General features: G+C 37.8%; 1 protein-coding gene across 1 annotated transcript in view; it reads left to right on the forward strand.

Moving 5' to 3' along the window:
• Positions 1-12,791, forward strand: part of LOC137594934 (contactin-4) — a 31,951-nt gene extending 19,160 nt beyond the window's left edge. Inside the window, exons 13-21 of the mRNA XM_068314635.1 lie at positions 664-822; positions 1,674-1,823; positions 2,411-2,481; positions 2,816-3,050; positions 3,146-3,261; positions 7,365-7,545; positions 8,534-8,646; positions 9,466-9,634; positions 10,294-12,791. Of these exons, the coding sequence (XP_068170736.1) occupies positions 664-822; positions 1,674-1,823; positions 2,411-2,481; positions 2,816-3,050; positions 3,146-3,261; positions 7,365-7,545; positions 8,534-8,646; positions 9,466-9,634; positions 10,294-10,382 (1,283 nt within the window). The 3' untranslated portion in view covers positions 10,383-12,791. The remainder of the gene's footprint in view (positions 1-663; positions 823-1,673; positions 1,824-2,410; positions 2,482-2,815; positions 3,051-3,145; positions 3,262-7,364; positions 7,546-8,533; positions 8,647-9,465; positions 9,635-10,293) is intronic.
• Positions 12,792-16,086: the final 3,295 nt, after the last annotated feature.

Here is a 16,086-nt window from a genome sequence, read left to right on the forward strand (position 1 = left end):
TGTGTAATCTGAAGTCAAACATTACTGATGTCCAGTGATCTTCTTCCAGCTGCAGGTAGTCCCACTGGGGGCTCAGGGCAGATTTGAGGGTTTAAGAGGAAATCTCGTGTCAGTCATCCCAGCCTTTTTTCTGTTGGATCTCACAGGCTTGCTGTGGTTAGCAATAACACAATGATGGAATTGCAATCACAGTTTCATTTCTGCCCATTATTAGTTCGTTTATTGTTAAATAATGATTTCTCTCCAGTGCAGGCTTTGTATTTTCTCCTCATGGATCTTTTGTTCCTGGAACAAAATGGACCAATTACCTAAATTTTTCTTCAGCCGACCATGTTTTTTTATTCATTGTTAAAAAATCATTGAACTTCAATGACAACCAGGGATATGATAATCTGATAATGTGCTGTGTCTTTGCAACTCCCTGGCCCCATAAAGCTAGACAGTAGATGCTTTAATCTGGCCTTCTCTGCACTAATCAGTCCATTGATTAGACTGGCACTCCCAGTAGAATCCAATAGCGCTCCACTAGTCCTGAATGGAGGCTTTCAGTTGGGTTATGAGTCACTTAACACCTGTTACTGGATCGGAATCAGCCACACCAACCTGGAGTGATTTGATTTGTTTTTGGATGCTGATGTCAGCCTTTGTTTTTGTGCGCCGCAGGACCACCCGGTGCCCCGGAAGGCCTGGTAGTGACCGACATCACTGACACCACTGTGCAGCTATCCTGGGGTTCCGGACCTGTTAACCACAGCCCCATCACCATGTACATAGTGCAAGCCAGGACACCGTTCTCTATAGGCTGGCAAACTGTGAGAACAGGTAACAGCTGCACCATATTCTCATTTAATGTAACTCAGTATTGATTGAACCAAATATGAATTTATGGTCATGTCAGATATTTTTGTTCAATTTTTCAGATATATTGCTGATGAAAAAAAAAAAAAAAAAAAGCAGAAAAATTTTCATAGAACCCAAGTTTGTTTAGTGAGCATGTCAGTGCACAATAAGTTGTTCTCTTTTGTTTTTTCCTCGCTGCTGAAGCTTATGGCATATAGCAGAAACAGTAAACATACAGCAAGTTCAAACAAAGTTATGCAGGAACTTTTTAGGCAAATAAATCCACAGATCTGAGAGTTTAAATTATCTACGCATCTACGCTGGATTGAATTTATCTATTCAAAAAATGTTTTGATCGCCCACAGACAGGCATCCATGCAGTATATATATGACAATATACAGTATTTGAGAATATTTGAGGGTCTTTTCAATCAAAGTCGGGGAGCTAGGTACTTTTATAAGCACAAGCAATGCTTTATTTATGTATTTATTTATATTTTATATACTTTAGGAATCCCCAAAGGGAAATTAGTAGCACACTCTAGCTCACTCCATTAGAGATGTTTCTCTGTTCCAAGTTACTCCATTCCTCAACAGAGGTTAATTTAGTATTCCATTTTTTTTTTAGAAAGATACTGATAGTAATATTATGCTAGCCAGTTGCATTTATGTGTAAATTTGAACTGTCAGTGAAAGTCAAGTCAATAGATTTATTATGACTGTTGGAATTAGATTTCTTTTTTCTTGTATTTGCTTCAAACAATGTGCTACAAATAAGCAGAGGGGGGAGAAAAAAAGGAAAAAACTCTAAATTCTAAACTCTTTAATTCTAGTTCCTGATTCTGTGCCTGGACAGATGATGCGTGCAACTGTGAAAGATTTGAACCCCTGGGTGGATTATGAATTCAGGGTGGTTGCAATCAACAGCGTTGGCGTTGGAGAACCCAGCACGCCATCAAAACAGATTCGAACCAAAGCTGCAGGTATCCACTCGAACGTTTGTTTTCCTCCTAACAAATTAATCAGTCTCACATGGAAAATGTCAGGTTACTGTTTTCCTTCCATGCTCCCTGTGATGGAGTTCAGTTCAAAACTATTAGTCACTCTTTTGTCAATACTTTCAGTACTCGCACGTGAAGAAAATACACTTTTAAACATTGAAGCACCACCCATGTACTGTTGAACCGGTGCCATGATTAAATTATAAATAGAGAAAACATGACTTACGCACACATGCCATGAGTCGTCTGTTTGGGGCGGCTGAGTAATTCCATCCCTCTGTTTAAATCGCGAGGGAACCGGCTTCCTGCTGTGCCTGACATGGTGAGGACATACGGTGCTCGGCTAATAAAGGCACTGTACTCCAATGGTAATACCACTGTCAACAAAAACCTCATTTGTTTGTTGTGTCATGAGCCAATTTTGTAAAAAAAAAAAAAAAAAAGAGGCTCTCCTGACCAGCTGCGATCAACTAAATTAAGGTCAGATGGTTTTATTGGAATCCTCTCTGCACCTGCTAGGCTGAGTCCAAAACAGAAGATTCTTAACGTTCCCCTTTGTGTCTGTTTAGTACCCAAGGTTGCACCGGTGGGTGTGAATGGCGGTGGAGGAGCTCGAGGAGAACTTGTCATCACGTGGGAGGTAAGAAGTGCGTATTGTGCCTGTGAGTGGGCATTCTTGGTGACACAAGAATTCCTTGAATCTACTGAAAGGACTTCTGGTGGAGTTACTCTGCAGTGGTCGGACTTCCCTTTTTTAATTAAAGGCTTTTCTGATTTGCTGCCTGCTGACTCAAACCGGTTGTGTAAATCAAAAAGGGAGATGCGAGGGTGTTAATTTCGTGTGCTTAAATCAAGAATTGGGATTTTTTTTTTTTTTTGATGCTATATCTACTTTTACTTTTTTTGTGACACCATAATTAAAATTGGTGCTGACGGTTGGGTGAAAGGTTTACCTTTTCTGCCCTTACTTTCAGCCGGTCCCAGAGGAACAACAGAGCGGAGAGGACTTTGGCTACGTCGTGGCTTTCCGCCTACTTGGCAGCAACACCTGGATCCAGACAGTTCTGGCATCACCCGAAGCATCGAGGTATATTTACAGAAACGACAGCATCGCGCCTCTGTCCCAATTTGAAGTCAAAGTGGGAGTCTACAACGGCATGGGAGAGGGAAAATTCAGCCGTGTCGTCAGTGTGTTCTCTGCAGAAGAAGGCGAGTCAAAAAAAGTTCATTGTGCTAATCCAGAACAACTTGTGCTTTCACGGTGTGATTTTAGACATGCATAATTCATGATCTATCACATTTAGAGCCCTCTGAGGCACCATCAAGAGTGTCGGCCCGTGCTTTGTCATCCTCTGAGATCGAGGTGTACTGGGAACCAGTTCCTGCAGGATCCAGCAGCGGGAAGATCATAGCATATGAGGTATGTAGAAGAATATCTGGAATAATATTGCCGTAAGAAATATTCAAACAAGGAGAAGACATTAATCTATGAATGACTGGCAGTATAATAAGCTGGTATATAACCACCGGTGGGCACAGTGTAGAAATGTCCTTATATTAAAATAGTGCGCGTGTTAGATTGGCAGATTTTTAAAAAACAATTTTTTTTACAAGCTAATTTAGTGGATCGAGAGGGCATTTGGCAGACATACCATAACCAGACTCAAAAACCAAGGCTGTCTGAGAGCTGCCGAAAAAAAAGAAATGAATAAATAAAAGGAAGTGTGAACATCGTATGCACTATCCTCTACAACAAACACTCTCGGAGGACTTGGCTGTGGAAAATCGAGACAAAAATAGCATTCTCTCCCCCAAAACACAGATATTTCACATTCTAGTTTATTCTCAGGGGGCTCATGAAGAAGCTTTGAGGTCATTGCCAGTGTTTGATACACACCTTACTTCAAGATGGGAGTCATGTGGGAACCAAACAGAGCAGTTCGTGTAATTTCCTACTAAACATTGGGAAAAATACTTTTGTCAGACGGTTTTTTTTTTCTTTTGAGGTATACACCTCATCAGCAAAATAGGTTCACCAACTTAAATTGTTTAGGAGTATTCAGTTAATGATTAATTATACAGTATGCTCGCTATGAACCCAAGATAAGGATAGATGTTTTACTAAAATTGTCACCAACCTTTCCATGAATATACAATATTTTCTGTCTATGACAAGTTTTTCTGGTTTTTATTATTATAAGCTTAACTTTCCTTGAAAAGCACATCTATTGCATGATTTGAATTAAACAGGCTGGGCAGAAAACCAGCAATTGTACTGCAAAAAAGCTGCTACAGCAGACAGTTATGTTTCACTTTGGTATCCAATTTGAGTAACATAGCAACTACAAAACATGCAGTAATTGTGCAGCTTTCTTTTCCGAACAAGCAGATGCTGAGTTTCATACAGAAATGAAATTTAGTTTGAGAATTCCGCAACTCAATTGTTAGAAAACCAGCTTTTACATTAAGATATTAGACTATTTAAACAGGCATTCAGTATCCACTGTTTTTTTTCCTGGGGGTGGATTGCAGTGGGGGCAAGGAATTTGTCACCAGCAACATTTTCTAGCCTCTTCTGGGAGATCATTGAGAGCTCTCAAGACAGATGGGATCTGTAATCCCGCTATTTTCATTCATGGAACCCTGTAAAAAAAAAAAATTCAAAATCTTGTGTCACCTCTTATTTAAAAATGTACATTCTGCATCCTTTTGGCAGCTGACACACACACACATACACAAAGTGAGGTGGATAAATTTGACTTATTATCAGTGGGAAAACTGAGCGTAGGAGAATGCACACACATCTCTATATTACGGCAGTAATTGACGAGAGACAGTCGTGTATAGCTCCAGGTCCAAAGTCTTCATTTTCACCCTGTTCTTGTTCTTGGGAATAAATTCAAAACCTGTCTTTGATCTGAATTTGGTTGGTTGGCAGTTCTTCCCCAATGATATCCAACACCTGTCCTAAGCCACGTCTTTAAATTTTATTTTTATTCTTGCCTGTTGCTCCTGGGCCAGCGGTAGAAAGTGTTTTGAGCTTCCCAGCGTGCTAAATGTCTTGACTTAAATTTAACCACGTCCAATTATTTCCCATAGAAATCACTGGTGACACAGTGACATAAGGAATGGGAATGAATCTCTGAATCTAATCCACTAATCAGATTTAGGAGCCTGTCTATTCCACATCTCTCTGTTGTGGAATAGACATTTGGTATTCCCTTACATGTAGAACTACGTATGTACATATACAGCATTGCTCAGCTTGTATTTGGTTATTCTATCCTTTGGCTAAGCCAGTTTATTTCTGAGGGTGTTGGGTTGAGGGAAAATCTCTTTGAAGTTTCTCAGATTCCAAATAAATTTGGGGTTTGCAGAGCACAAAGATGGACAGAAGCCTCGATATTGAAGGTGAACACCTACAAATAGACCAACATATCCTATCTGACACTCACAATTTATTGTGACACAAGCTGGGGGGTTATAAGAACCACACACTACTGGGTCAAGAACGTCCCTAGAAAGGGAAAGAGGGAAGAGCAAGAAATTCAGGAAAGGAGAAATTGGGTGGGGGATACACACTTCAACATTAAATAAAAAGAACAGTAAGGACAGGTGCAGCAGCATTGTCTTTAAATACGTAGCCAGCAGAGAGAAGATCATTTTTATTGATGCAAAAATGGTTTAATTCCTAATTATAATGCTTTATTTTCTGATTATTGAGTCTATTATTTGGTTTACTCTCTGATTGCCATGAACTTTATGTCTTTGTTATTCTATAGCTCAGACTTTACAGCCCATCACTGCAAAGTTGGGAACAGGGGGATTCTTGTAAATGTTTATTAAAAAAAATAATAAAAAATTATATATATATATATATATATATATATATATATATATATATATATATATTATTCCCAATCACAGTCGCTGTTATTATCTCAAACAAATATCATTTAACATCTTCTTGGTCGCAATGAAAGTGACAACGAATGGAGACTGCAATTCAGGTACAACACCATGCAATTTGTCATGATGAACATTTTAACTTGGCTTCACCTCAAGATATATGAAGTTGTGTGATTAAAAAAAAAAAAATTTGGGAAATATTGTCAGTCAGCAATTAAACCAATGCAGTCATTAGTCTGTTCTGTAATCTGTGTTCTTGGTTTTTGAAAGATTATTCCATAGAGATATTTTTGGAGATAGATTCCTTCTCTAGGCGTTTCCGTCAGTCTTCAATAAAACTATGGCTAGTTTTATGTTTAAGATCATTTTAAACTTGGCATTCCCAATTTATGAAGGTCTGACTGCCAAATAAAATGAGTTGTCTGCATCAACTCAGAAAATAATATAGATGCTCCAGTGACCATATTAGTCTCCATCAATTTTATGTCAATGAAGCTTATACTAGGCTAACATTGATGAACACAGGCATCTTTGCAAAATATTATGTGATGCTAAATGACTTGTATAAAATCAATAAAACATGTGAATAATTCATCCCTGGTCACACCAAAGGACAAAAAGAATTTCCACAAGTTTCCAGGAAAAAAAGTTATTCAACTATGTCAAATCATTTTGTCTGAGCTCGAGCTTGAATTTTTTTTTTTTTTTTCAGTTTTCCATGTGTCATATATGCAGCATAAAGCCAGAGTGTTCAGATAAACTCACAAACCTTCAATCCGTTTTAGCTTCCTAGTTTCCTTGACAGATATGGAAACTGGAGATAAATAATATTTCAATATTTGTACTTCCCACAAACCCTGTCTTGGCTAAACTATAAACTTCCTACTGCTTTAGGTTTTTAGTTCTATTCCCAAGTGACACTAAAATAAAATTAACTATTGGTGGGGAAAAACATCCTAGATTCATGTGTTATCTGCAACTCCAGGGCATGTCTTTAATCTGCCTTTCACAACCAAAATCCCTAAAAAAAAAGTGCAGCCAATTGAATAAGTACCTACTCTCAAACCATCTGTTTGACATTTTCCTGCCTGTTTTCCCTGCCTCGTCTTGGGTCATAAATGATCTCCCTGTGAATACAGATTATGTCAAGCTCCCTTTCCTTCGACTCCCTGCTCTCATTGCTGCTTTGGGTATTGCTGATTGCCAGATACAGTATCATTTGGTAATTTAAAAATCAGGGTTGGACTGCCTCAGGACATACAGTAGCTGATAGTGTGGAACTGTTTTTCTTTTTTTTTTTTCTTCTCCATTTTAAATAAGGTTGTAAAGATCCACTGCTTCAGCATATTCAAGGCCGAAACAGATGAATCCACATTTCTTACAGCTTAATGAAGTCAAAGCGAACGACCCAATATAAGTCTTTGTGATATCTCCATCTTCATCTGACCTTGTATTTCATGTTGTGCTGCCATGTGCTCTATGTCCTAAATATAGGCAATTTCAACGCATGGGAACTGTTAAGACACTGTAATAACTTAGCTTTGACTCATCTCGGACTCACTGTTTCATATATTTTCCTGGGGAGTTGCGTTAACCTGTTTGTATCCGGTCCAGGTTCTCTTTTGGGAGGAAGGATCTCAACAGAGCGAAGCCCAGAAAGTGAAGGTCGTCAACACCTCAGCTCTGCTCTCGGGCTTTAAGGGCAGCACCGTCTACTTGATCTCAGTCAGAGCCCAAAACAGCGCCGGACTCGGACCTTGCAGTCCTGCTTTTAACATCACCACCAAGAAACCACGTGAGTTCACACATGCAAGACCATAAACATGCTTTGCTTTGCTATTTGCATACTTAGGCTATTACTTAAATGTTTTTGTTTCAGTTCCTGGTTGGCGTTTTGAGGTTACAACTCTAGGAAGAAATTGCTTCAATGACTGCATGTAGACGATTAAAATCTTAAGCAACTTGTGACTTTACCCATTTTTTTCTCCTAGTCTGGCTGGCATGTGATTAGTATCATAACTTGAATATAATAATTTTCTAACTGTTTTCAGCTTGTGACCCAGAAAAAGTCTGATTAGTTTTTTTTTAGTTTTTTTTACTTTTACAACTGAAAGGTCAGAAAATTCAATTGATATTTTGTAATTTTGTTTCCTCAATTGATTTGGTACATTGTTAGATAAAAGAACTCGCGAGACTAGCTGATCCAAAATATGAAAAGATTCTTCAGAATAATAGTTCACACCTGTAGCCTTTGAATAAGCATACTTTATTTCTTTATAATCGATAATACTAATTTGGTACCATTCGCAATTTTATTTTATTTTTTGGTAATACTCAGTAAAATGTCGCAACACTGTTAGTTCCCAGATTCACTGACTTCTCCCACCTGAGATTCTCACATCCCTTCTTCACAGCTCAGTTTCCTGTTTTCACTGCATTTTTTTTGTAACACATGGTTTCATACGACTGCCTATACAATCAAACCTTTTGGCAAAAGGGATGAGTGATTAACAATGGATGCTTGTTCGGTTGGCAGGTGATTGAACGTGTTGTGATCAGGAGACTGTTGACACTTATTCTAACAGATTAGAGAAACGCTTCGCTAGTCTGACATCTATTTGAACAGCAAGACACGGGCTTCAGATCAGCGTACAAGTTATCACGAGATAACATTCATAGCTGTTGTCATTTTGTTTTTCTAATGCAAACTTCTGATTAACTTTAAAACTTGGATCATGCATACATTTGGGAACTTTGTGTCTGTGTTATTACATATGTTGCAGCCCCAAGTCAGCCTCCAGGTAATATTGAATGGAACCTGACCAACTCGAAGATCTTTTTAAATTGGGAGCATGTCAAGGCAACACAAAATGAGTCTGAGGTGACCGGATACAAGGTGAGTGATTGCATAAATTTCAGAACCGCAGATACAAATAGACCCTCAGCAGCTGTCATCCCAATGAATTGTTCTCTTATTGCTGGAGAAAGATAGACCTCAGCACTCCAGTGTTTAAATTATAGATTGGCCCTGTCTGGCCTTTCAAATTAAAAGATCTGCTCCAGGTAGATAAAATGAAAGATGTCATGCCACAGAAGAAATCCTTCTTCTTCCAATCAGTAAAACAATTACATTTGATCCACTTTGCAAATATATACATATTTATTCTCTGGGGAATTGCAGCCCGCTCATTTAATGATGTCTTTTTTCGCCACTCTGTTGTAAGGGAACATGCGGTGAATGTAGGGGAGACTGATTTACTAATTTTTTGAAAATGCAATAGTACGAATTAAAAGGGAACACGGCTGTTTTTCTAATTAAATTGTCAGTTTGGCTCTCTGTGCCGCAGGTTTCATGTGAACTACGAAAATGAAACGTTACACCTCATTTTGATGAAGATGACTAAATGTGTAAAACCAATGTATGAGGTCCTGCTCTGGGAAACCTTTGCTCCTGGATTGTGAGTCGTCAGGCCAAAGCTTTGCCCCATAAGGCATTTTGAATTCATTACCTCCTCTCGGGAGGGATGGTTTAAAAAAATAAAATAAAAAAAAAGTCTGGCAGCACAGACTCCACCTGCCTTTGGGGCTTTATTTGTTCTTAACAAACTAGTTCAATATATTCACAGAAATTACACACCAGTCCGTAAACGTTTATTTTCTGATTACTGCGGCCAAAGCATGAAATGTTCACTCCAATATCCACAATGTCCTCTAGGTTGTGTATCGCCAGAACTGGCACAGCAGGACTGCTGTACTGGAAACCAATAAGACCAGCGTGGAGCTGAGAATCCCATCAGGAGAGGACTACCTCATTGAGATTAAAGCTCTGACCGAAGGGGGTGACGGCACCAGCAGCGGGCCCATCCGCATACCAAAGATGTCCAGTAAGTTTTGGATGCTCTGCAGCATGCAAATGACCGGAGTTGGAATTCAGCAGAGTCAGTGGAATGCATTCAGTGTGTAACTAATCCCCTGTGTGACTGGTATTGTTTATCAGCTTTACTGTAGCTTGAACAAGGCCTCCAGAACACACACCGAAAATTAAATAAGACCGCCCCGGTCAATTATGGAGAAGAGGTACTCCCCCAAATATATAGTGAATTCCATCCTTGCAAGTTCTTGTTATAACTCTGTGTTTGGCAGACTTATAAATTATAAGATGAAATAAAAGTACTCCAAATGTCTTGACATCAATCGAGATTAAATCCACGCTTAAATGAAAAGTACATATGCTTATAAAATGTACATATTTAATGTCAAATCTAGGCAACACTCCAAATTTTCAGAGGTTACTATTTGGACGATAGTTTCTGTACTTCCTTGTAATTATGGGAGTTCCTTTACAGACTGAAACATCTTCATGCACAGCGAATTCAGTCTTCGCCTAATAGACGTACATGAACAGTAAGAAGCAGCAGTTAGTCACTGTAATCTCTACATTTGTTTACTCACACACATTTACACACAGCTGCTACTTCATTAAAGTTCTTTTAAAAAATGACAATGTGATCTATGTGCTTAATCTGTTTTTCTTACTTCCCAGGTCTTAACTCAGAGGGATGTGTGCATCCAGTTCCAGCGAGGATTTGTTCTATCATGATGATTTTTCTGTTGTGGGTGTTCATTTTGTAGCTTCTAATATCTTCTTATTTAACTCTGGATATTAGTTTAAAGAACTTTCATGATATTCATCTGTATTTCAAATATGAATAAGCAGTAAACTGTCTCTCTGCCACTGGTTTGGGTGAGCAAACCGGAATTAGAAAAAAATTCCTACAAATCTGTGGCTGGATTGTTACAAGCGGAGAAGCATAGAAGCAACATTTTCATCACCCTGTTTCCAGGACCACCATCACCACCGTCCTCTAAGAAGTCATTTTGAAATGAACGCTAGTACAGTTTTCATTCCAGTATCCATCTCAATACCTCAACTTCCAAGATAATTTCATAGCTTGGAGTGACATGAATGTTGCAGACCTTTAGGGATAAGTTTCACCTATTACACATACAGTATACCATTTCAAATGATTAATTCAGAATCTATTTAAGCAACTCTCATCACTTGGTATAAGTGTTAATCCTTGGTATAATTCGTCTCGCTTCGAGTCTTAATGCTATCAACTTTTATCACAGCTCTATCACACGGTGTGATATTCAGAGGAAACAATGAACCACATGTTCTGCATATGTTAGCAAACTAACATACCATGCGAGATACACGCCTCATGCACTTCCATCATAATTAGTTATTTGCATTCGCTGTGTAGTGCCTAACTGCGCACAACTCACAATGTAACCCTGTTTTTTTTCAGTTGGTTTCTATGTCAACCAGTTCATTAATTAGTTCTTAGTTCAAAAGGATCCGAATAAAGCAGCAAAACAGATCGGTCAGGGATTCAGACGCGTTTGGCTTCTAGCAGCTCAAGTAGCTGAAAAAAAAACCATGTAGTCTTTTCTCATGTATATATTTCATACAATGCCCCTTGAAAAGCTTTTTTTTGTTTTTTTTTTGTTTTTTGCATATAATGTCCAACCGTAATGACAGCTGACAGTGATTTTTTTTTTTTAATAAATTATTTTATTTATTGAACGGAGCCATTGTCAGCAGTATTTATAATATCTGTCCTGGTCTTTATGTAAAAGGACAAATTATTTATGGTGAAAAAGGCTTTTGCTAAAGTGAAACTTGGCTTTTTTTTTTTTTATCTGATTTTGATGTGAAATGAAGGTAACCGCAAGTAGCTGAAATAACAATAAGGTTTTGTTTATTTCAATACTTGGCACCGTAGCTGTACAACTCGCACATTTCTTGTTACATGAAGCAATCCTGGTGTGTCTGCCAGTTTCTCCAGGTGTTGCTGTACGGATTTAGACACCTTTCAGGATAAACAGTTCAACAACAGCCTCATTTCATCCAGTTAGAAGAAGTGTAAATATTTTATGTGTTTTTATATGTTAATGCTGTTCTATTTACTTTTTAATCACGTGTCAAGGTGGATGTGCTGTTGGTGTGGGTTGTTTATTGGAAAAGATGTGAAAATTAATTCTCCAAGGGTATATAGCAAAGCTGCTTTGCCTTATCGAGTCTGTTCTGTCGTCAATCCTTCTTTAAAACACTAAGATTGTATGTATTTTATTTTTTTACAAAAGGGCAAACTTATCAATTACAGAATGTAAACTTGTTAATTTCCTCATTTTCTATTTCATTAGTTTTACATTAGTGAAAAGGGCAACAAGTCGATGCAAAGTGTTGCATAAACCTAAGCTATTAAAAAAAAAAACCTACCATAGCCCGTACCACATCCTTTTTATCTTAATGTGTCATATTCCTCAAATTGACTTAAGCACACGGCAGGATATTACATTATAGCACAGTGGGATGGAATGTAAAATATATAGACATGACTCGCTGTTCAGATTTGTTTTCTATACTAAGAATTATTTCAGTCTAATGAAACACTTTTAATAATGTTGGTCATACAATGCAGTTTCTATCATTATTCGGTCCGTAATTTTGGATGTCTTCTTTTCCTATAATATCTAAAGCTCCCCATCCACTGAAAGGCAAAGATGTATGTGTCTGATATGGGGTTTTTTTGTTTTTTTGAGGACAAAAGCATAATTACATCTTTAATATTGTCAAGATGGCACTTATTTGTCCTCCCCCATTTAAAATACTATAAGATATGAATATGCAAATATTCTCCCTTTTCCAGGTTTTCCTGCTTCACTGGAAAGTCCTTTCTAGGTGTAAATTACGTATTGAAGGCTTAAGCTTTCAGTGACACCGTCTTCTTGTGTCACAATATGATCTGAACATTAATAATTCTTCGTAATGAAACTGTGTAGAATGAAAGAAATTTAAATTGAGTCCGTTGATTATGGAAAATGTGAACCCACATCTGTCATCAATACTTAAGCCTGTAAAATACTTTGTCTCGTATTTATTTGTGTCAATGTATGCACTAGCATATTAGATGTTCATTTTATTTTATACCAGTTTTTTGTTTTGTTTTTTGGATAATCTGCTTCTAAATCTGTCACCTGTTACTTCTCTAATGTAATACTATTGTATTAATATCATAACATCTCCGTGAGATGACAAGAAGACTCAATAAAATTTTCACATTGAAAATTCAGAAGCATTTGATCAGTGGATTTGTTTTAGCTTGCAGGTTTCTTACACCACAGTGGGAGGTAGAGCACATCTCAGCCTCAGGAGATTTCAGCTCTTTCACAGAGCAAGCAGTAAAGAATCACACTAACTGTTTGTGCGTACACTGAGGAATCCCTATCCGGTGGGAATGCAACAGGTTGCACTAATAAAAGAAAGGTGGTGAGGCAGAGTTTTCCCTCAGGACTACAGAAAAATGGCAAAGGATTATTTTCCAGAATCTGCTATAGCTAAAGGCAGAGATTATCGTCAGAAGAATTTTTGAACTTAACAATTCGAGAATGGACTCCTGGCAAATGCAAGATTTTTTATCAATTTTTCATTGCCCAGAATAGTTTAACTTATATTTTTGATTTGATATAACAATGAGGAATACATTAAAAACCTACAGGCTTGTGTTTTTATACTGCTGATGAAGGCATGGCTGAATTACAGTCATTTTGTTATATTGAAATCCAGATCCACATAATTCACAGTAAACTGATGCATACATCCATCAAAAATATGTAAAGATATTACAGACATTAGGTAATTTAAGATGGTAAGTATATGTTTAGTTTATGTTTGTTTTATTAATACATGAGTGACACCAACTTCTTTGACATTAATTTATTTTTTGACACAGTTTAATAAAATATGAGGCATGATTTATATTTTTAAAAATGGTTACAACTTCCTTAATTTCTATCTGGCTATACACAGACACACTGGTTAAAAATAATACGAGTACAAAAATTTATACCTGGGGCAAATACTTGGAACAAATGCAAACAATTTATTGGCACTTAATACACATCTGATGGTGTTTCTCTACTTCCTGGGTGGGCGGGGTCTGACCACTGACTGACACTTATTCTGTGGAGGCGTAACATTCTTTCTTGTTTTGTGATTGGTCCTTACTGAAAAAGATGACAGCCTTGTGCTGCAACCATAAAACAAAATGGTTTGTCATGTCATCTCATGTCATGTCATATACTGCCATGTCATGGATGTGTTTTCTCTTGCTTCCAATTGCCATCACTTCCTGGTTGTATAGAATGATCTTTTTAAAATCCAATTTTCATGTTGCTATGTTAATAATAATAACTTTCATTAACCAGAAAGCAAAGCACGCGTCTGGAAGTCGATGTTGTTCTCAGGAACGTTTCAGTTCAGACTACAGTGAGCCTCAGTGTGTCAAATGTTACTATAGGCTACACATTGCAGAAACCTATTCAGTTATTCAATAGCATAATATTCATAATGCTTGCCACTCATCATTTTAATACTCCATCCATAGACATGAATCTCCAACACCAGCCAGTCTGGTTGTAATTCACCACAGTTGAAGATCGCCACTTGAAGGTTAAAACAAGGTTAGTCCATTCAGTCTTAGACAGAAAAAGGTAACTATGAGACAGAAGCCAAAGCACACTTGTGTCTGCAAATAATGAAGCTCCTGCTATACTCATACTGAAAGAAAGTATTCATCACAAGACGGCCAGTGTTTCATCATACAGGGCTTTGTTGGTTTTTTCTCACTCATATATCGAATGGTATTTGGAGTGGCAGCATATTCTATCAAGGTCATGTACATTCACACACAGAATGAGATTAAAAAACAAAGAAACAGAAGATCACCTTTTCTCATATTACTTGAAATACTTTTTGTTTTATTCAATTCGACTTTTATTTCCCTTATAAATCCATTTCTTAATAGATCTACCTGCTTATATAAAAAATAGAAATCAAACAAACCTCCACCTGAATAGACTTCAGTTCTAAAATAGGTGATTAAGATTGGTTGGCAGACAATTTGGTGACACCAACCACTTATTGGGAAGCCGTCAAAGATGACTGGATCACCATCGATGGGGAACTTTTTAAAGCCCTTACAGTGATTGACACTGATTTTGAGGAGAAATAAGGTATAAATGTTTTCTCCGTTTATTGCCCAGGAGTGTAGATACATTCAAAAAGTGAATATCAGTAGCAAAGATCCTGGTTGAGGCAATTAAAATTATGATGGATTAGGCAGTTTATCCCCTCGAATTAGCCCTGAAAGATAAAAATCGGCAAGGAAATGACTTTTCTCTGAGCTCAGTGGAAGCTTTTAGGTGTCAGCTTGTAATCTCTGTGTCATAGAGAAATTGATTTAAGGCAAATATATCCCACACAATGGATAGTCTTTGGTTTTGAAATGCAAATGACAATGTATGAACAATTTTATTAGAGTAATATGTACTTTATATGTAGCTAACCTCTAGAATAATTTCAATTGGAGACCCAACAAGGAATTAATGTTAAAAAATTGTCAGAGTCTGACACTGAAACGTTCTTTCAAGGCGTTTGACTTTGAGCTGCTGTACTGCTGGCACGAAATTCGGCCTTAAATATGTAAAGCAAGTGGAGAAAAAAAACACAGCCTGACTCACGGTTTGTAGCTAATCCTTTATTCATGGAAATCTCCTGAGAATGGCAGCATTCAGAGAATGGCTCCTTTACCTTCGCCGCTTTGTGCACGTTGTACCGCTTTCTTATCAACATTCAATGCCTCATATAGGACAATCCGATGAGGATGGGGTGTTCTATCATGACCTAAACTTGGTGCAACCCTTTTTATTTACGCTGCACTTGGTTTCATCCTCTATAAACTTGCACTGAAAAAAAAAAAAGTCAAATAAGGAATGGTTTGCTGTGGAGAGGTAGGCAGGAGACTCTGTTCCTACATCCAGTTGGAGAATATGATTTGTTTTCATATTGAAAGTGAGTTGGGGGTGGGGAGAATCTGACAATATTTTCTAGTGTTGCCGAGGTGGAGGCTGCGAGATATGTCAGAAAGTGACAGTGTGTGGACCTGAGCTGAGCTCTAAAGCAGGGATAAAGTGTTGTGATGGACAGAAGATTGGCTGGGAATTAAAAAGACCATGAGCCCTCTCCAAGCACCATGGGACAGCTGACAAGCAGCCTGTATAGCAACCCCTCCCAGTTTCATGGGGGGGGAAAGGCTCTGCATGGAAGACAACCAGTAAAGCCTGAGACTGACAAACACTGCACTAATAACTCATTCTTTACTACCCTCTGTGGATGCCAGCATTTTTATGGAATCCTATGGTCGCTCTGGATGTAGGCTCTGCAACTTCTGACAGAAAATGATTTTTAATTCATCTTAATAATTAAACA

The sequence above is a fragment of the Antennarius striatus genome, chromosome 5 (assembly GCF_040054535.1).
Source record: "Antennarius striatus isolate MH-2024 chromosome 5, ASM4005453v1, whole genome shotgun sequence".
In the NCBI taxonomy this organism is placed as follows: domain Eukaryota; kingdom Metazoa; phylum Chordata; class Actinopteri; order Lophiiformes; family Antennariidae; genus Antennarius; species Antennarius striatus.